This window comes from Lathamus discolor, chromosome 10, assembly GCF_037157495.1.
Source record: "Lathamus discolor isolate bLatDis1 chromosome 10, bLatDis1.hap1, whole genome shotgun sequence".
Lineage (NCBI taxonomy): Eukaryota > Metazoa > Chordata > Aves > Psittaciformes > Psittacidae > Lathamus > Lathamus discolor.
Genome location: NC_088893.1, coordinates 16,221,085 through 16,242,945, shown reverse-complemented (window position 1 = coordinate 16,242,945; position 21,861 = coordinate 16,221,085). Strand labels below are relative to the sequence as shown.

Sequence of the window (21,861 nt, the reverse complement as noted above, 5' to 3'; positions counted from 1 at the left end):
GAGAAAGGAGAAGAATGTTTTGTGTGGTGACTTCATGTTTTTACCCACAGAACAACAGAAATGTGGTGTAAGTATTCTGCAGACGCATAACGGAAGATGTGGTAAGGAACCTTGTGGTATATGTGCTGGTGTTTAGCTTACTGAGCTGGCTCTAGAAAAGAAATTGTGCGGAAGTTACTGTAAACAAGAATGAATGTTCCATGTATCGTGAAGAATCATAACTAAATTATCAGAGGTGGATTTCTGGACACAACCAGTGGAGTGAGAATTGGTATGTATTAATGTTGTGACATGAAAGACCATTCTCATCTCTCCTAAAGCTTCTTGTAGGTGAAGCTTTACACCTTGGCCTGTTGTGTATCTGCATTTTTAAAACTTGAAGCTGTATTCTTTATGATAGAACTCTTCCTTTTAAAGCTGATCTCTTAGGTTTCATCTTATTTGTAGAGTATATAGTTATGTAAAGCAAATAAATCCTTAAATTAGTGAACCTGACTGATCTTTTAATGTATTGGCATTTCAGCATACACTAAAATAGAAACTGCAAAAATGTGACTGTTGTGTAGTACTCGTTAGCTAGCCAAAGCGTTTCTAGGGATACCAGTTAAAGGTCAGCCTTTGCTTTACCATTTGGTTTTGCGTTAATGTTTGTTTTGCATACAGCAGCCTTTTACTATAGGCATAATTACATACAATTGCTGATAATTAAGCACTGTTCTAATCGTCTCGACTGTGCCTATACTACACTGAGAACATTTGGACATAGTATTTGTAATCATTAGATGTTGTGTAGGGTAAAGGTTGGGAATTTGAGTTCTTTATAATGAGTCAGATAGATCTACTTTATCTTCTGGGTCCGTCTAGAAGACGGAGCAGTCAAGAACGTCTCTGCTGGTTTATGCCTTTTGTAATCTGACCATTTCGTAGTCTCTTTTGAACCCAAAATGGTCTTTATAGTAACTGAATGTGGAAGTGAAAATTGCTTCTTTGCCCTACTGAAACTATGATAGTTTCACGTCTGTCAAGGTTTAGGGCGTTACATGTACATTATTAAATATTGGGCTGCAGGTTGCTCATCTGATAGGAAATGGTGACTGCAAGTGAAGTGCAGGGGTGGAGAGCTGGGCAGGAGAAGTAGAGGTTTGGAAAATGGCAATCTCCCTGTTCCTACTCCACACCTTGTAACCATCCAGTTTGCATTTCTATAAACAAGTAGTTTAGAGGGACAAAGAAACCTTAATTAAATTTGAAATGCCTGTAGGTCAAAACTTAATCTTAAAAATATTAATTAACTGATTTTTGGACTTAACAGAATGTAAAGCCTGATCTAATCAGTTCTGTATAGCTCTGTGTTCCGAGTTTTCCTGAGTTGGAAACAGCAAATGCATCCTTTGACACTTATGGCCCAGTTGATCTGAACTGGGATGCTCTGATTTTTCTTAATTTTCAGGAGGGTTATGTCTCATTTTAGTCATCTTTGGCTAGATTAAGGGTTTTGCAGAACTTCTACAGCTTGATAAATGTCTGTCCTTTTAAAGAATATTAATGCATTTGTGAACTTCTGAGTTTTCTGTAGTAGAATTTATATGTGTAAAATCAATCAACTCCTCTGATTAGTCATATTCCAGATATACTTGCATGAACTAATGCATATTGACTTAATCAGTATCTTGTATTTATCATTGCCTATTTGTAATGCATGTTCACATCCCACTGCATTATCTAAGTCAGAAAAAGAGGAAGGGTAACTTGTGGTTTTGTATTGGCAGTCATGTAAAATTCTAGTTTTAGAAGTCCTCAAAATACGATGAAGAAGCATTACTTCCCTGATGAAGCCATTAAATCTTAATACGCTAACAGCCACTAAAATGTGATCCTACCAAGTGAAGAAGCACTTGGAATGAATCAATTGACTTTGGGTTGACTCTACAGCATTCTTATTTTTTAATTTTTTAGATTATTCCAACATTAAGCTATAAATCGGGTTAAAGGGATCCTGACACTTTCCCACGTGCTATAGCTGAGTCTCTTGGGGGTGAGGAGTGTTTCAGGAGTCATTCTTGCGCTGCTCCAGTTCTGCTGCGCTCACAGCTGTGATGCGCCATCCCTTCCCACACTGGGTAAAAGGAGTTTTTTAATTCACAGCATGTATTCTGAGAAATTCAGGTGTTAATATTTAACTAATTTCCCAATTGGATTTTTCCTAGTCTTACTTTTTCATTGCCATGTACTTGCTGTAAAAACAACAAAAATTACTTGGAGCAGCCTTTTTTAAAATGAAAAGCCAAGAGTGTTTGCACCAGTCAACAAATAATAGGTGTTTACACAACAGGCTTGGTATTTACTTAAAAGTATCATACTGGTAGGAAAATCTATGTTTCCTTGCAACACTGATGTTTTCTTTGTGTATATTTCAATAGAGCAATCTCATTCACTTCTAGAAAGTCACATGTGAGGTGCTATTTCAACAGATAGGCAAGTCCCCAAATTTCTGTTTGTTCAGTGTCAAAATACGTCATTTTAGTTGTAGTATGCTTTAGTATGGATTCCTCTATTTTGAAGAAGCTTTAATTAAAATTAAAAATTAAAGTTTAATTCTGTCAATTTGTTTTCTTTTAGGCGGTGGCTTACACCTACATTTCTGAGCTTTGCTATACCTACTTGCACAGTTGTGTATTTTAGCAAGATACAACCAGAAGCTGTATTTCATATCAGGATGCAAGTATTCTTCCATATTATGGTGTATACCTGCTAGTAGCTGGGAAATCCAGTATGTTAAGATTTATTGAAAACCCCAAAGTTATAATTCAGTATGTTCTGAATAAGACATTGATAGAAACAAGAGTGACATGAAATTTAGGAGGCTTAGTAGGAACAGCATCAGGTGTACAGAAACACAGTTTGTGTCTAAGGGGGATGGTCCCAAATAATTTTAAGAGCTTTGCTGAAGTACATTGAATTTACATCATGTGGCAGTCAAGATTTAGCTAGGTTCTTGTTTTGCTTCCTTTCCTCATTGTGGTATCTTGCCCATGAATATTTCTTCCATCATTTTTCAATATTAAGATCCCTGTCTAGTTTGCCTGTGCGTGGTACAGACTGAAGATAAATACAGTCATTGACTCAACTGATGAGTGTAAATTGTGTAGGACTGACCTTTATCATAACAGTGTTCAAGGTTCTGTTGCTTTCTGTGAGGAGAAAACAGATGTTGCACCTTGTCGTACCAGCCAGGGGCAGCCTTTATGCAGGGTTGTTGCTTCACTTGCCTGTACTTGAGGCTCAAATGTAATTAAGTTCCCATAGAAATACATATCTTGGTGGGTAAAGTGCCACCAGTGATAGAGTAGAAGCAGTGAGCTTGATTCACTGTGGAAAAGCGCTTGTTTAAAGGATGAGTTGTGGGTCTTAGAGTGGAAATGAGCAAATCTTTAGTTTTATAGTAAAAAGTGAAATATACTACTATGAAATTATACCTTAAAGACTTCTTTTCCAAAGCACAGTTTTTGTGCTTCGGATGTGCTGCTCCCTTTGAAGAGGGTCACTGTTTGGAGTTTAAAGCAGTAATTTCTTTTTAACAAAGCTCAACAGTAGAGATTAACTCTTTAAATACAGGCTGACATTTCTGATTAGCCTGTACATTGCTCAAAGTGCTACAACTTTAAGTTATCTAAAAAGCAGTGTACTTTGCCTTCAATTAGGATTTCAGACTTTGCACAGTGTTACTATTTAACCAATGCATGGGTAGTTGGAAGCAGGATTTTGCTTCCTGCTGTGTGAGAAGAGATTTTGGGGTAGGTGTGTCCAGAAACAATTATGTTGTTGTCCTGATTTTAATCCCATAAACAGCTGTGCTGCAAGTCCACACATACATTACAGCTATACAGGAATAATGGTACAGGAAGCTAGGCACCCTCAAATAACTACTTTTTTTTCCCTCTTCCCCCTTAGCTTTTGGCCAGTTTAATTCTCTTCAACAGCTCCTTTTGTTATCAGAGAAAAGTCAGTGCTGATGCAAGAGTGAAGTGGCTGTACACAGTCCTGAGGAGGGAGGAACTGCAGCAGGGCCAGCTTAGTTCTGCTTCATGTGTTGTAAAACCACAGTGCATGTGGCTGGTGTTTGGGAGGTAGGTATGTGATGAGAATTCTAAATTAACTTTGAATTTGGGATATATTGGTCAATCTAAGAAACGCATTTGTAGGGGTACTCATCGGAACCCGTTTTCAAATGAAACTTTGGATTGCATGGAAAAAGTTGAAGGCACAAGATTACAAATGAATGGTCTGGGATGAGCTTCCCATATTTGAAGAAAGAAAAGAAAGAAAAACAATCATATGTGCTATCATTTTCTCATGAAATCTTTGAGTAACTTAATGGTTTATAATGAATAGAAAGTACTGTAGATTGCTTCCTGTCCTGCTACTTTTCAGTAGTGAAAAAGTCATTTTTTTGGCAAGTTTATTTGTGCTGCATCAATAAGTGGAAAATCTACTTCAATTAACTTGTTACTGCTAACTCTGTTAGCTCTAGATTTGTATACTTTATTTGCTGTTTTTAATTAAAGCAGCAAGAAGTTGGAGTAATTATGCACTTGATTAAGTGTAGTGCTACTTTGTTTACTTCTTCCTCCTGGCTATCTCCTGATCTACATGAGTTTATTAGTGATAAGTAATATCAAGTAAGGAGGGAGGGGAAGTCAAAAGAAGTCGTCAGCATGTGTCAAGAAGTTTCATCCGCAGAGTTGTAATGCTTCAGCATAGTGATCTTGAGGTATTTCTAAAGGTTCTTTGCGTATTTGTAAATGGGATTTGTAGATGCTGCTTAGTACGTGTTGAAATACCTATTTCAGAATAGTTGATTAGATGGGATAAAGTTGTGTCTGAACATTAACCCCTGCTGCTCTCACTTTTCATTGTTTTCTATGAAGTTTGGGAATTCAGGTTTTCTTTGCCTCATTTAAACTTTGCTATGGAGGAAGCTGATCTTGGGAGTTTTCTGGGGGAAAACTTTATCTACATGTAGCAAAGCTAATACTGTAAAGAGTCGATGATACTTGGCCTACAGGAGTTGTCTAATACATTCAGTTTTAAAACAGAGTTAGTTTATTTGTGGTATTATAGAATGTATTTCAGGAAATTAAGATCTTCTGTAGTATTTTTGTTGGTGTTTTGTTTTTAAAAACAGTCACTGCTTACTCAAAATACGTGCTCACCTGCCTGTTTTGGTTAATTCTTTCTCCCCATCATCTTCTAAATCACATAAAAAGAGGAGAAGGGAAGGACAGGAAAAAGCCACCATCTTTCCTGCGCTGTTACTCACAGCAGACTATAATATCTCCACTTTGGAGGCATTATTTATTGGTTGTTTACTTAGTCATCTGGAGCATTAACTACCTTGTAGTCCAGCTTCCACTTCACACATGCCCATAGCCTGGGAGACTTATCATTTCAAAAGTCTTGCCAGGCAGTGGTCTGAACTCTTCTTTCTTCTGTAGCTAGCAGTGCAGTTCAACAGCTTGGCCTTTAAGCAGCTTCTACTCTATAGACCACCAGCTCTTCCTGATGCCATATCTCTAACAGCACTGTTGCTGTTGGCATTCCTTTGGAGTAGAGCCACAGTCATCTTCTCATTCTCATCATCCTTGCCCTGCATTTTTCCCCAGAGGGTCTTTTCTGCCTTTGCTCTCCTTTTCCCTGACCTACTGCCTTTCTTTTGGTACCTTTTGCACAAACAAGGGCTTAAAACTATGTCTGCATTGAGGACTCAAGGTCTAGTTCCCTCTGTTGCACTGTTGACCTCAATGGCTTCATTTAGCTCAGTTTCTTTGGGGTAAAGGGTGTTAATTCAGTGACTGACCAAGGTGGGAATGGGCAGCCACACATGAACTCTCAAGCTCTTCTGTTTTTACAACCATTTAAATAACAACTTTAATAACCTGGTACAAGATAGTCAGCAATTTGCATTCAGACGTATTTAAATGGCCTCTTCATTAGAGTTACATAGACTGGGGTGTGTTCTGGACATCTTTGTTTATAAAGTTTTTCTCCTTTACAAGCTAACTTGCTGTATGTGATAACAGCCTAATGCTCAGTGGTGCTCTCCACCATCTGCAATGGTGCAACTGAAAATTACAGGTGGTGTAAGCTGTTTTGAAAATGATTGTCGTGATAGTTTAAAGCTGCAGTTATCAATGGCTCCAGGGTTGTTCAACACCATTTTATGGGTCTTGCTTAAAAACTGCTGGAATCTGACAAAACTATCACTTTATCTCATGTTTACTTCAGCTTTTAAGTGGAACTGTAGCCACTCATCAGGCTTGTAAGTTTGGATGTGGGGAGGTGAAGAAAAGAGGATTTGTAAAAGTGGTTTTCTTGAACTACTCCATGCTGTGAAGTTTTGAAATACAATTCAAGGTATTGTGCTTGTGTTTAATGATGACCTGTGAAATACAGCCTAAATTTAGCCTTGCTGTCAGATGCTGAGAAATGTTGAGTGATGGACAAAGATGTGCTAACTCCTGGTGTGGTGGTATCCTTGGTGTTCTGATGTGGCTGATGTCAGTGATGATCTTGGTCATTGGCACCTCCTTCACCCAGGAGGCTCTCTAGCATTTGTCCACCCTGAAATGCAGCAGTGAGGAGTGGAGGAGCAGGAGCATCAAGAGCAGGAACTTTAATGAGAGGTAGAGCAGTCTCATGGATAGACTGGTAGGGGAGGGGGAGGTCACCAGGATCCAGTGTTAAAACCTCAAATTCTTAAATCTGTAATTGTTTTAGCACACATTAACAAAACCCACTAGGAAAGTATGTCATCCTCTTCTGATAGCGAGGAGCGACACGCTGCTGGTACGAGCAAGGCTGTTAATTAGTGCATGTGATTGAGTGTGCTCTGGGGAACACTCATGTTTCTGTACTGAATGAGATTTCTCTCTCTACTATACCTGCTTCATTTCCTGAAAAATTGGAACATATTTATTAATTCAGGGAGCTGCAAGAAGAGAAAGCATCAAATGCCTGAGGAAGGTAAATGTCTCCTGACACAAACTGGAGCGTTTCTATGTGGTATTGGTCTTTGTGAGTTACATATAATTGTATATAGCGATTTCAGAAGAGATGCTCTGTATGATGCTTTACTATATATGATTGCTTTAGTTGCACAGTTATTGCAGGGAGAAGTTACTCTTTCACCTTTCTGGTAGTTATAATGCAGTCTTATCTCCTTTAATTAGCTTAGTTTGAAGAAGAAAGTGTTGGTGATTCCAGTACCCCAGGTACTCAAGTGCTTTAAGGAGCTCCACCTAGTTCTATTTATAATCTCATTCTTTCACCCACAATTCATTTTTGAAAGGGGAATTTCTTTTCACTGTAGAAATTGGTTTTGAGCAGTGGTGGCAGTGGGAAGGGGAAGGAGGAGTATGAATTAGTCAAAGAGTTGTTGCATTGACGTAAGCATGTAGTATCTAAAAGCTTTATTTTAATTTAAGATGAGAATTAGCTGAAAGTTTTGGGGGGGTTCTGTTGTAGCGTTTTCTTTTAACACAACATTTTCCAGTAAATTCAATAAGATGAGCCTAATTTATGAAGTTATTCATTGTTTATTCTCTATATAATGACACCACTTTTCTGATGTATTCACTTCGTCCAGAGACAGGAAAAAAAATAGCCTTAAAAGACCTGGGTGTGCTCATTTGACCAACACAGCTTCTTCTTTATGGAGTGTTTTTTGGGTAGTTATAATGCTGTAATACATTTTGCTGGATAATATTATGCATAATGAATAATATGAAGCATAATATTGTTTGTAATGTGTTTGTAAATGTGATTTGAGCCAGCATTGTTTGATTTCTCTATTCATATAAATAATTTCGTAGGTTGCTGCTTGTGCCTTTTTGTATGTATTTGGATGTGGCAGCTTTAGATGGTGAAATCTTTGCCATAAGATCTCCTTGACAGATATAGGGCAATGCAAAAGCATTACCCTTATTTGTGATAAATGCAGTTTATATTGGAAGGCCTATGTAACTTGAAAACATGGAGCTAATTTGTAAGTTAATACAGTATGTGCTTATGTAAAGTTTATATAAAGTGTTTTTCCTCTTAAACTGACTAAACCCCAGATGCATTTCACCTGGGACAGAGGAGAGCTAGCTCATGGTAGAGGGAGGGTTATGGCACAGGTCTTTATTATGGAGCCATGAATTTCTGCATGGAGAGGAATTTTTGCCACTTCTCTCTCCTGGTCCCTAAATGGGTATGGTAAAAAGAAATACGGAATTCAATAATATTTCATGTAAAGTGGTGAGGAATGATGCGAGAGTGAGAGAAACAAAGTTAAATTTCAGTGCTAAACACCTCGGTGAAGTATCTAGGTCAGGTATAATATTTTCAGATTGGAAGGAGTAGGATGAGGTTTGGATTAAAAAGATGTCATTTTGCAGACTTAAAGAACTGAAGATCTTTTTGAAACCTTAATTCTTTTCTTGGATGCTAAATTGTGTGAAAGTTGAGAGTTGCAGTAAACCCAGAACTGATGCACAGTCAAGGTTATTGGCAAATGTGTTCTTTGTGGTTTGTATGAGGGAGAATGTGGTGGTGATTGTCACTTTTTGAAGGTTCATTGTTGGAGAACCACGAGCCTGCAGTAGGATGGGTTGATTTGGAAGCACACAGTGACATATCTATGAAAGGTAGCAGGACACAACCTGTATATTGGGTTAGAGATTTTGCTGAACCATTGAGTGGGAGGTTAGGTTGTCATCTGCCATTCTAGGAGCATCGGGAATCTGTGGTGGTGTGTTTTATAGCCTACTCAGTGGAGTTTGTGAATGGGCATGGGTTATTATCTGAAGTTTTGAAAAGTATTTGGAGTTAATGTCCAACATGAAACTTACTTGAAATGGAAATTACCTGTTAAAGAATTACCTTTTAAATACTTCTCAGTATATAATATGTTTATCTTTTTGTCTCAACAGGAATGCCCAAGGAAAAGTACGATCCACCTGATCCACGGAGGATGTACACAATTATGTCCTCAGAGGAAGCAGCCAACGGAAAGAAATCACACTGGGCAGAGTTGGAAATAAGTGGTAAGAAACTGAGGAATGGTCCAGAGTTACGAACTCATTGTGAGTTAAGAGTAGCCTATGTAGTAATGGCTTGGACGAGAAGTCTGGGGTGGAGTTACTTAGCTTGAAGCGGGCCAACATGCCGGCGGAGCAGCTGCCAGCCTCTGGATGTGCTGAGGGAAGAGGCTGGGTTGGGGTAAAGTAGGGGGCTAAAGGAGAGGTAAATTATGGGTGGGGGGAATCCTAACATGTCAGGTGGTTGGGAAGATGAGATAGATGTGAGCTCTTTGTATTTTAAGAAGATGGAGCAGGTGGGAGCATGGATTTAAGATCTAATTTGTCAAAGAGAAGAGGGTGAAGCTGGGGTTGATACAGAGACATATCCTGTTACTTTAAAGTAATGTAACGACAATGTTGTATTAGTCCATGACACTGTAGCTTCTATTCAAGCAGAACATTTCATTTTAAAAGCAGTTGTAAATCTTTGTTCTGTTCTTAAGACTTAAATTAGAAAAAATCAAAACCTTCAGGAGCTGTACTAGCTTTCAGATAATGTTTGACTTTTGGGTCTTTTCTTGAAAATAAGATAATGCTCAGAATTCATAAACATGCAGTCTGACTGGTGTGGGACACCAGTCTCTCTTGATTTGTAGAGTAAATTCTGATTTTGCTGTGTAAAATGTGTTTACAAGGAAATTCAAGCAGATATTTTAAAAATTAAAAAATTGTGATGTAAAAGTAGGCTTAGATTTTGCTTAAATATGGAGATTATTGGAGAGTCTGCAAAAATTGCCATGTGGTATTTCTGAGTGACTGCGTGATAGAGAAATTTATGGAAGGAGGAATACAAATAGAGTTCTTTGAATTGTGAAGAGTCTTTCCATCCAGATCATTGAATCCCTGTCTTGCTTCAAGTGCCACGTGCCTTAACACGTGAATAGCATTCTTTACTTGAAGGTTACAGATGCAGAAACCTAGTTAAATGCTGCTTCAGGAATCGGCATTATGTATCAGCATTAGGCTTGGATATCCACTTGGACATCTGCTGCCTCTGCACAGGAAATGCATTAAGCAATGGCTCTTTCCTTTCATGCCTGGTAATCTCGCTATAGACTGATTCCAGCCAAGAGAGATGTAGGTAGTCCAGGGAATGGATCAGTGATGTTGATGGAAATCCTTTCAGCTACAAGGGTTTCTTTCATCACAGTCACCTTTTTGCACTGGGGGAGGGAGGAAGATGTGTTTATTCAGTTTTAAAATGCAAAGAACTTTTAATTTGTATTTAAAACCTTTCAAAAGATTTCTTACTGAGCATTGCCATATCATGAATCCTTTAAGAACTGTATGCATTTGCCTTGCAAAATAAAATGTGACAATGTGTTTGTTAATGTTCACACTGACTTTTCCTTGCAAAACACTTGGTCATCTAATACAGAAAGCCACAAATGTTTTAACTGCTGTTGTTTAAATCACTGGACTTTTTCACTGCAGCCTCTTTTATGCCACTCACTTTCTTATAGCACGCTGGAAAAGATACCTGCATTAAACCTTTAGTTACCAGGGGCTGAGTCCCAGATACTTGTGTATCAGTATAGCTTTTCCTCAGGCACTAAATATGACTTTTATTTTGAAGAAGATAATTTAAGGCAAGGAATTGTAAAGTGTGTATGTTGGGATAATATTAACCAGACTGTTCTTAATATTGGTGAATCATGGTAGGGTTTTAAAGGCTGTCACAAGTAGCTTTTTGCCTTGGACAAACTGCCATTGGTACTCTTTTTCTAGTGCTTTTGGTACAATGAGATGACTTCTGTAAATGAAAAAGCATCTGCTCCTTTGGTGTCGGGGGTAAATCCTGGAGAGAAGAAATGTTTTGAGACCTTCTGATGATATCTCGCATTCCTTGCATGCAGCAGTATAAAAATCTTGATTCTGTCACACAAACCCATGTTTCCACCCTTCAGTTTATACAAAAATCATAACCGTTTTTTAAAATATCTGGCAATAGTTTTATGCAGCTTTTAGTTGAATGCCAGATGGATATCCATGTTCTCAACTAAGCATCTTAGTCACCCTAAATATAGTGCTTCTATCTGTTCTTGGCTGGATTAATGCCATAGAATAAAGATTTTTGGTTTGAAAGATGTTGCGCAGAAATAAGGGGCAAACCAAAGCAGCATCTTTGATCTTAAACTAGAAATGAGATAAAAACCTCTTTCTTACACCTCTGTTAATTACTGAATTCATGGATGGTAGCAAATATGTCTTGTTTTGTATGGAACTTGAGAACGACAGATGTTTAAACCTTTAAGTATGGATTGGGGAAAAGAAAACCAATCTAAGCATCCCCATCAAAACACTGTATCTTCTTACACAGTGCTGGTTTTTTTTGATCTATAGAATTGGTGGTTAATGGAATTTTCGTTGAATAAAAATAACCACAGAACAACTCCCCCTCAAGTGGTTCCACCCCTTACTTCCTCACAAAATGTGTAGTTATTGCTAAACCTCTGTATTTAAAATGTTCTATTTCATTTTGTTGTCTTCCTTATGCAGGGAAAGTGCGAAGCCTAAGTTCATCGTTGTGGACACTGACCCATTTGACAGCTTTGCATCTCAGTGACAATTCCTTATCCCGTATTCCTTCAGACATTGCCAAGCTTCACAATCTGGTATATCTGGACCTGTCCTCTAATAAAATTCGCAGTTTACCAGCAGAGCTCGGAAACATGGTGTCACTCAGGTATGTAACAGAAGTTAAAATTGGTCTCTTATTAGCTTTGTAGCAACGGTTTAAATTCAGTATAATTTTTACATTCTAGTAAATGAAAAGCATAAGAATATTCCCCCTTCCTCACTTCCTTTTATCTGTCTCCCTGAATTTTTTGTATGGTCTGTGCAGCTATGTTAGTGCTGGCTTGTCTGTGATCTCTTGTTGTGATGTATGACAGTACGGAATGAGCTTCAGAAGCACTCAGGTTGATGGCAATCACCCATTTTATATTTTTCCAAGTGAGGTTTTCTCCTTGAGCTTCTCTTTCAAGATTCACATACATTTTTATGTGGCATTTTCTCTACAGAGTACTGATGTACAAAACAAAATTGCTTTTAACTGATAATAGGGTAGGAAAAAGGTTAGATGAAGCATTCATAATCATGCTAACTACAGCTTTTCCATCTTTATTCATCTTTGGTAGCTATTCTTAACAATACTTTATATTCTTTTTATTTTACAACAACTGCAACTTGTCTAATATCTCCTTCCCATTTCTGCTATTGTGCAGTTGCATTCCCGTGCAAACTAGGGAGGAGGAAAAAAAAAATGTTCTAAATGCACTTTTTCTTTTTGACTTCCAGTTTTACAGTGCTAAGATGTGCAAAGTTCGCATGGAACGGTACCTCCTTTTGGAAGCGAAACATGAGTAGTGATCCTTATTTAGATTACAGTTAAAGCTGCAGCATTTTACTTTGGAAAAGTTATGTAAATATATAAATCATTTATCTAAGAGTAAATATTTACAGGCAACATTCTTCTGTCTTGACCCAAAAGAAGAGCCTTATTTTAGGTTTATTAGACAGTTACCAGTAATTGCCTTCATTGCTTTTAATTTTGAAGACATTTATGGGCAACTTTCTCAAATACAGAAAACATTCTAAAAGTAACAAGAACATTATTAGAAGTAAAGAAGGAGACAATAGAGAAATGGGCTGCCAGCACAGCTCTGATGAAACTGGAAGCAAAGCAAGTTTGCACATAGAAATATCTGTCACTGCATTTTCTTCTACTTTAGAAAAGCCCACTCTGTTGGGGGGGATTAAACTAGCTGATTAAAGTGGCACTAAAAGCTCAAATTCCAAAGCAGTTGAAGTCTCAACCTTGGAGGCTGAGCAAAAGGACCTTGCCTTTTAGAGCATTATTGGCAGCTCTGTTTTGCAGTGTGTTGTGTAGCTATTTTCAGCTGCGAAGTAGTGTGTTCTAAAGAAAGCTTTGCATTACTATTTCTATTAAAAGCTGTTATTAGTAACAGGTTTGTTCCTTCCTTTATCCACTCACATTATGAGCTATCAGTCCTAATTTTACTGGAATGTTCTCAAATTTATCTTTGTACTTCATTAGCATCATTTTATTTTCATCAGTCTCTTTCATTTTAAAATGTTTTAAATGTAATACGACGTGGAGTTAGCTTAGCAGTGCGTAGTCACCAGTAGTATCAAAAGACTTCCCAACACTTTTCCCAATTTATTCTGGCTTATTCTGTGAAGTTGCAGCTCTTCAACATCCTAAGTCTCTTCTGTGTAGAAATGGCTAAATCTTGCGAGTATGAAACGTGTAGCTAAGGTCTAGGATCACATAAGTTTTCTGTTTATGACCTAAACATAATACTTGAGCCCAGTTTCTAGATGTGAAAAGCTAGTGCACTAATTCACTGTGCCCTGTCTGTCCTCAGTAATTGCAGCTGATCCATGATTTCTTTTCACTGGGTGAAAGTGAATTAAAATCCGTAAGTGCATCCTATGTGATAGTGCTCTGCAGGTCTCAGCTGTGCTGGAGTTTTATGTTTCAGGCTGGCTCTTACTGCAGACATTTCCCATAGCTTCTGGGAAGTTGTTCAAACTAAGGGTAATTCAACACTGCGCATTGCTAATATCTTGAGCCGCAGAAATCATTTTTGCTCTTACACTTGAGAATTGATAACAGGTCTTCCAGCTCCCGTGTCTGGAGCTCTGGGTTTGGTCTTGCCTAAGGCTCCTTACATCTCCCTTTTTACTGCAGGTACTTGAATAAAGAGGTGTCAGAGCAGTAAGGTTTCTGATCTTCGCAGAAGTGGGGGGCAGGAAGTGAACACTGTAATGTGTTATCTTTGGAAAGCTCAGCTGTAAAACAGATTCTGTTGATATGCTTGAAAGAACTTAGAGTGCACCCTCAGTAAATTTGCAGACACCACCAGTTTGGGTGGGAGTGTTGACTTGCTTGAGGGCAGGAAGGCTCTGCAGGGGGATCTGGACAGGCTGGATTGGTGGACTGAGGCCAATTTTATGAGGTTCAGCAGGGCTCAGTGTCAGATCCTGCATGTGGGTCAAAACAACCCCATGTAATGCTGCAGGCTTGGGGGAAGAGTGGCTGGAAAGCTGCCCAGCAGAAAAGGACCTAGGGGTGTTGGTTGACAGCAGGCTGAACATGAGCCAACTTATGCCCAGGTGGACAAGAAGGCCGACAGCATCCTGGCTTGTATCAGCAGTAATGTGGCCAACAGAATCGGGGAAGTGATCATCCCTCTGTACTAGGCACTGGTACCGCTGTACCTTGAATCCTGTGCTGTTTTGGGCTCTCTCACTACAAGAGAGATATTGAGGTGCTGGAGCAGGTCCAGAGGAGAGCAACAGAGCTGGTGAGGGGTCTAGAGAACAAGTCTGATGAGGAATGGCTGAGGGAACTGGGGTTGTATAGTCTGGTGAAAAAGATGCTGAGGGGAGACCTTACTGCTCTCTACAGCTACCTGAAAGGAGGGTGGGGAGAGGAGGTGGCTGGTCTCTTTTCCCAAATAACAAGTGATGGGACAAGAGGAAACTGCCTCAGGTTGTGCAAGGAGAGGTTTAGATTGGATATTAGGAAAAATGTCTTCACTGAAAGGGTCATCAAGCATTGAAACAGGCTGCCCAGGGAAGTGGTAGAGTCACTATCCCTGAGGGTATTAAAAGACATGTAGATATGGCATCTGGGGACATGGTTTAGTGGTGGATTTGGCAGTACTGGGTTTATGGGTGGATTCTGTGATCTTAAAGGTATTTTCCAACCTAAACGATGGTGTGGTTCTATGAACCAGTGGGATTTGCTGTGATCCCCTTTGCTATGTAGAGGGGGCGGGTTCCACAGAAGCAAGGATTATTAGAGCAAGTAATTCTTTCATCCAAGAGAAAAAGTGTGATGATACCAACTGCTGTGCTGTTCTTTAGCTCAGTAATTTTCCTCTAGACTTCTTAGACTTCAGCAGTGCTTTGAAAAACTTAGGGGGAAAAAGTAGCTCCCTAAAGAATAAAATAGTAGCTTTATGATGTCATGTAGAATATCATTCCTAAAAATAATAGTGATTTAAATCTCAAATGTCCATGGAAGTGCTGACAACTAGTGGAGATGTTGACTTTCATTTATTTGTTTAACTCCTCCATCCTCTTTTCTACCTGCCACATGCCTCATTCATACCTAGCAACCCCAGAATGACACAGTGGGCTTCTGAGTTTCTAATGTACATGCATTTGTCTAGATTGGAAAAAGCAAAACTCAGAGCTGGCTAGGTGTGCTCTAGTTTGCAAACAGTTGAGAAGTAGCTTGGCGTTTCTATATAACCCAGTGAAATAAAAAGTATCCTGGATCTCTTTGGCTAATACACACCCCAGAGTGTCCCCAAAACAAGCCAGTGTATTTTATACAGAGGTTTCTAAATATGCTATGGAACAGAAAGAGTTTCTTGAGAAACTCTTGTTAGCAAAGGACCAGGCAGAGTTTACTTTTGAAAGGCAAGGCCAGAAGAAGAGTTGTATCTGTCTCCTTCAAATGCTGTCTCATAGAAATCTGAAAGAGCAAAGGTAACTCTTGACATCCAGGTTTCCTTTCTTTTCTCTTTCCCTTTTTTGTTGCCTGAAAATACTTTTCAAGTCTCTAGGCACCAAGTTGTAAACAATCTGAAGGAGCAACTTCATATTGAATACGGTGAGGAAAGTCTGCACTGCTTAGATGGGAATACTTTTAAGAAAGGGAAAAGCTCCTACCGAGTTCGTTTTCTCTGCCCAGTTTGTTGGGCTATCAGAATACAGGGCATGAATTGTGTCCCTGTCTGCATATTGGTTTTGTAAGATAAAAAGTAGGTATTTTTGTCTTAACACTGTAATAATGGCAAAGCCCAAGCCAACAGAAAATGACTATTGTAAATGACTATTACATGGTAATGCCATAGTTCTAATTGTACTGCCATGATCCTGGATTTTTTGCTTGTTTGTTTGCTGAGATATAATTTCCCTTTATTTGGCCTTTAATCGTAGTTGAACTGTTTCATGATCTGCATTGTCAGAGTTGTTACTGCTTCATCACTTGGAGTTATTAAAGTATTTAATTATTGCTAATGTTTACAAAATTTGACTCTTTAAGATGAACTCAACAAACCTGCTTTTCTCTGGACTTCAGCTTAACGTGTTTTGTCTTGGTTTTGTCTGTATATTTGAGTATAGCAATATTTCCCTAACTATTGCTGTTCAGTCTTTGAGTTTTCCAATACTGTCATTTGCTGGTATGTTGTTTCTGTTTTAAACTTCTTGTACTCTACTGCTGAAGACAAATGTTGATTTGTTTTCAGCCCTATATGATTTTTGCTCTGTCTACAGGGAACTACATTTAAATAACAACCTGTTACGAGTTTTACCTTTTGAGCTGGGGAAACTGTTCCAGTTACAGACTTTGGGTCTGAAAGGTATTCCTGCTTTTTCTTGGTATCCGTGCTTCTTCAGTGATAACGCTTCCGAGATGTGATGGCTGTAGTCTAATTCATAAAATGTTAGTGAATAGCAGTCCCAGAGGTAGCTACTCCACATGTATAAATATTGTTATTTAGGGATTATTTAAAGCAAAGGAAAAGAATGAGTTTGGCGAAACACTCCATAAATAAAGAAGTTTGCTTCTCTTTCTGCAGAGTGAGCAGAATGTGAATTGTCCATGGAAACTTTCACAATCTGCTTTATGTGTTTGGATGGTAGGACAGCTCACATATGACTGGCAAATAAGCTGATGGATGTTTCACTCATGTCAGGCAAAGTGAGCAGAGGTGGCTCCTGTGTTTGGCCTCATCTGTCTTGTACCATGCCAGTTCTTCACTATTGTGAGACCCAGTGACCACCCGTGGGGTGCTTAAGCCAAAGGCAGATGTAGGATGGAATGAGGCTAACGTCACTTCTAGCGTTTTGTGGGACTGAAGACCTGAGATCTGAAACCTCTGAGCAGATCATAGTAGATGCATTATCTGTTCTCAGAAATGCCAGCTTTCAACACTGATATGCAAGTTCATATTGGCTCTGTATATTTTCTTCAATATATCTGTAAATCTGTTTGCAGGAAATCCGCTTACACAGGATATTCTGAACCTGTATCAGGAACCAGATGGGACGCGAAGGCTACTGAACTATTTGCTTGATAATTTGGCAGGTACTGCAAAAAGAAGTAAGTGCTCATTCTTAAAACATTTCTTTCTGCTGTGTACAATGAATGTGATTATCACTTGTTGCATCTCTACTTTAAAATGTTCCCATAGTTTCAACTGAACAACCACCTCCCAGATCTTGGATTATGTTGCAAGAACCAGACCGTACAAGACCAACAGGTACTGTAATGCTTAAAGGATTTTTCCTTCTCTTTTTTCCCCTTTTCTGTTGATCTTTACTATCTTCTGAAAAATAAATGCTTAAATTGACCAATCATCTGTGCAGTGCTGACTAGCCAGGTGAAGTAGATCTCTCAATTGGAAAACCTGTTACAGATTTGCCTATTTCTTACTATAGTTTCTTTTGAATTAACACTCTTCTCAGCGGAATTGAAACTGTTGTCCACAACTAATGAAATAATTGAATTGTAACAGGCTTAACTGAATGTTTGCTGAAGAATAAAAGAAATAATTCCCCCAAAATGGGAGAATTCTTCTACATAACTAATGTATCATCTTTGATTCAGCACTTCTCTTGTTGTGGGATTCAGGCCATGTTTTATTATTTACTGTTTTTTTTGTTCTGCATAAATTGTCTAAAATATAGCCTCTTCTGTTTGCCTGCACACCAACAAATTTAGTGTATTTCTCAGTTATTGCAGTCTTCCAGACTTGTGTACATTCCCCCAACAAAACCCAAAGTCCATGCTGTTGGATTACCTGTCAGGTTGTCCCAAAGTGTCTCATTATCACTCCTTTTCCAAATTTATACAGAGAGTAGATGTGTCTTGTCTTTACACCTGAAGTGTAGGTTTTTTGAGGTGCAAATGTTTGGGGGTTTATTTTGCATATACTTTTTCACTGTGCAAAGGGATCCATTGTGCCTATGGATCTGTTACAGCTCAAGTTGCTAATAATTAAAGTAGATTTTAAATAATCTATTTGAAGAGTTTGCAGACTTTTGTAAGCCTATCAAATATAAGTGCTCAAATACACTTACCTTGGTTTAGGCTTTTTGCAGTAGCACAGCACTTGGCATGAAGTGCATTTGTATGCCACTTACTGCATTAAAGGGGATTTTGGTTTTTGTTTTCCAGTTAAATGCTAGAAGACAGCTGTCATATGCGCAGACCTGTAATTTATCTTCCTAGAAAGATTATCAGTTTTTAATATAGATGCATGTGCTGTGTTTTGGTACTAAAGCAAGAATTGATACATGTGCAGAAGACAGAAGTGAAGAGTGTAATTTTGTGTGTGTATACCTATATTTGTTTAATATATCAGTGTGTAAGTAAACTTCTTGTCCTGCAGCCTTGTTCTCTGTCATGTGTTACAACGTACTCTGTGACAAATATGCTACCCGGCAGCTGTATGGCTATTGTCCATCTTGGGCCTTGAACTGGGAATACAGAAAAAAAGCCATTATGCAGGAAATCCTGAGCTGCAATGCTGACATCATAAGTCTTCAGGTAAAATATGTACCATGATTTCTTTCCCTTTTCTATTCCCCTGCTCTGGTTTCTCCACACTAAATGTATTTACAGTAAACGGTGTGTTTTCAAAACCTTCTGAAAGCAAAAGCAAAAAAAGAAGTGATGTTTAGAACATTATTTGTTGCTTGACATCAAAAGAATGCTTTTCAGCCCACACTGTTGGAATGTGAACCAGCAGCTGCTGATCAAAGAAGGGTACGTGGGGGTGTCTGTGTTCCTCTGTGTGTGTATGGAGCTGTAATTGACATATTTTCAAATAAGAAGCTTGAGATAATCATAACTCTGGGGATTACAGAAATTCATTTATATTTTCTTAAAATAAGGATATTGCTCTGAAATTTGCATTCGCTGATGTACTTAATTCTTACTTTTTTCCCCCTTAAATCTAATTTGAAAGTGATTTACACTTCTGAAGATTCTAAATAATATTAGCCTTCTGTATTTTGCCAGTAATACATTCATACTGTGCTGTCTGATAACTTTGTAGGAGGTTGAAACAGAGCAGTACTACAGTTTTTTCCTGGTAGAATTGAAAGAACGTGGCTACAATGGATTCTTCAGTCCAAAATCTAGAGCTAGGACAATGTCCGAACAGGAAAGGAAACATGTTGATGGTTGTGCAATATTTTTCAAAACAGAAAAGTAAGTGATGTGTTTTGCAAAGCCTTCTCTTATGTCTTGCTGTCTTTCACATAATTTCTCTGGTCAGCCTATAGCTCAAGCATCTTTGAACTAGAAACTACCGCAGAATTAGAAACATGCACTACATTTGTGTAGTTATCCCCTCCCACTAATTGAAACTAAGGCAGTCAAAATACATAAAAATTGCTAGGAGAACTATATCCTATGAGTTCAGTTTAGCATTTTATGGAATTACATTGTTGATTGAGATTTTCACATCATGGATGCATTTGAGCTTTTATTAAAAACTTATCTGCAACATTTCCTTTTGTATCTGGCTGCTGAGAAAAACACGTATGATGTTTCTCTTTCAGATTTACTTTGGTTCAAAAACACACTGTTGAGTTCAATCAACTAGCAATGGCAAACTCGGAAGGTTCAGAAGCGATGCTGAACAGAGTTATGACAAAAGATAACATTGGAGTTGCTGTATTGTTAGAACTGCGAAAGGAATTGATAGAAATGTCATGTAAGTCCTATTTAGTTCAATTTCTTAATAGATTTTTTTTTTCATTAACAAAATACAATTACTTTTGTGACAGTAGTACGTAGGTTCTGCTGATTAATACAACTTTGCACATTGTATGTTCAGACAAATTTATTTCCAAAGAGAATTTGGGGGTAAGTCATACTGCTTAAATGCTGGAGATTTTTAAGCAAAAAGGTGTAAGTGGAAAAAAATAAAGTGGGTTTTTTGCCTGAAGTTATGTACAGGTATGAAAGAATCAGTGGGTGTTAGTCATGTGTTTCTGGATCATAAATCTGCATCATTTTAGCTTGTTACTTTCTTCACTCATGCTCATGCAACCTGTTTGTTCTGCCCTGTCAGTCTTAATTTAGGAAATGTAAATTGGCTTTCAAGTATCGCAGTGGGTACCTACTCAACCTGTGTGATATTTACCCAAATGATATTTTATTAATTCAGATTCTAACAAGCCTTTTAAGAAGCACTTCTAGCACGAGAGGTAACTTAGAATGTGGATAACTTAAAATTCAGAGCTCATTGCCTGATAAGGCATGAGCTGTGTCTGTTTACTATCACAACCTGAGGAAAACCATTGTAGTTTTTTAGAACTACACTATTTGCCTGTTATTTATGTTAATTCGCAGTATTCTTACATACATAAGCATTACCTGTAACAAGCTAGTCTGTTAATGATCTTGAATATGAAACAATTACTGCTAATGCTTTATATCAACTAAAATATATAGTAGTAGTAAGAGGAGTTTTATGACCCTCTTAAATGGTATTAACCCTGTTCAGGTTATACTGGTATTTTATTTTTGCCTCCCCTCAACCATGTTGTTTAAAATCCAATAATACTGTTTTGTGTTGCTGACCATGTAAGGTAAATAGTTGGTTTTAAATTTTAGCTGGAAAGCCACACCTTGGGATGGAGAAGCAGCTAGTTCTTGTAGCTAATGCACATATGCATTGGGACCCAGATTATTCTGATGTGAAGCTGGTTCAAACTATGATGTTCCTGTCCGAGGTAAAGAACATTATTGATAAAGCTTCTCGTAGTCTCAAACCTGGCGTTTCGGGAGAGCTTGGAACCATTCCGCTTGTACTGTGTGCAGATCTCAATTCCCTACCAGACTCTGGTAAGAGTTCTCTAATTTACTTTTTTAGACTCTTTCAAGTGTGTAATAATTTAAATTTTAAGGTCTTGCTTCTTTAAAGGGGTTTTCAACTTAGAGAATACATTGTTTGATATAAGCTCTAAAGGTGCTAATAAAATAAAAGGAAGAGAGAAAAGATAGAACTGGTTCTTTTGTACGTGTCCTTATTGCCTGTGCAGTCATATAGCTACGTCTGGTCTTTCAGAAGTGTTCCCATTGTTATCTTACAATACAGGAATGGAAAGGAAGACTCTTATCTTCCAAAAATAGCTGGAAGCATGAGTATGTTGCTGATAATTGTGGGTTTTTTTAATTTCAAGTGTGACAAGATAGGGTCTTCTCTTTAAAGTTGCCACCATAGACTCATTTTCTGCAGCTCTTCCAAAGTTTAATACATTTCCTACTAGAAAGGAATTCTTCAGAGCACTTTACTAAATGCAGGGTTTTTTTGCCTTGGTGGCAGCTTTAATAGAGTGCAAGAAATTAACAATGATGGCCTTCTTGACTTTCTCAGGTACCCAGCTGAAGTGCTGAACTCAAAAGCCATCCTTCCTTCTTATTGCTGGTTGTCAGATGTAATAATCTCTATTCCCGATCTCCCTTCTGGCCATTGCTTTTCAACTCTTAACATCTGTTAGGGTTGATAGGGGCAGTTACTGCTCTGCAGTCCTGGAAACTTGACTCTTTTTGTTCCCAGGAAGCCAAGTATCACTAGTGGCTATTGCAGTAGCCATTTCATGTGTCTGTATCTTCAGAGCAACTAATAGCTGCTTTTACCTTCTAGAACCTTGACACAGCTATTCTGAAATTAAG

General features: G+C 38.2%; 1 protein-coding gene across 3 annotated transcripts in view; it reads left to right on the top strand.

Moving 5' to 3' along the window:
* The window catches only part of CNOT6 (CCR4-NOT transcription complex subunit 6), a 32,806-nt gene that overhangs the window by 5,539 nt on the left and 5,406 nt on the right, over window positions 1–21,861 (top strand). For 2 of the 3 annotated variants that reach the window (XM_065690440.1, XM_065690441.1), the window contains exons 2-10: window positions 8,973–9,086; window positions 11,622–11,808; window positions 16,443–16,528; window positions 17,167–17,271; window positions 17,363–17,431; window positions 18,563–18,720; window positions 19,232–19,386; window positions 19,740–19,894; window positions 20,800–21,030. In XM_065690440.1, coding sequence (XP_065546512.1) covers window positions 8,975–9,086; window positions 11,622–11,808; window positions 16,443–16,528; window positions 17,167–17,271; window positions 17,363–17,431; window positions 18,563–18,720; window positions 19,232–19,386; window positions 19,740–19,894; window positions 20,800–21,030 — 1,258 coding nt within the window. In that variant the 5' untranslated portion in view covers window positions 8,973–8,974. The remainder of the gene's footprint in view (window positions 1–8,972; window positions 9,087–11,621; window positions 11,809–16,442; window positions 16,529–17,166; window positions 17,272–17,362; window positions 17,432–18,562; window positions 18,721–19,231; window positions 19,387–19,739; window positions 19,895–20,799; window positions 21,031–21,861) is intronic. The other variant, XM_065690442.1, reaches the window with a different exon arrangement.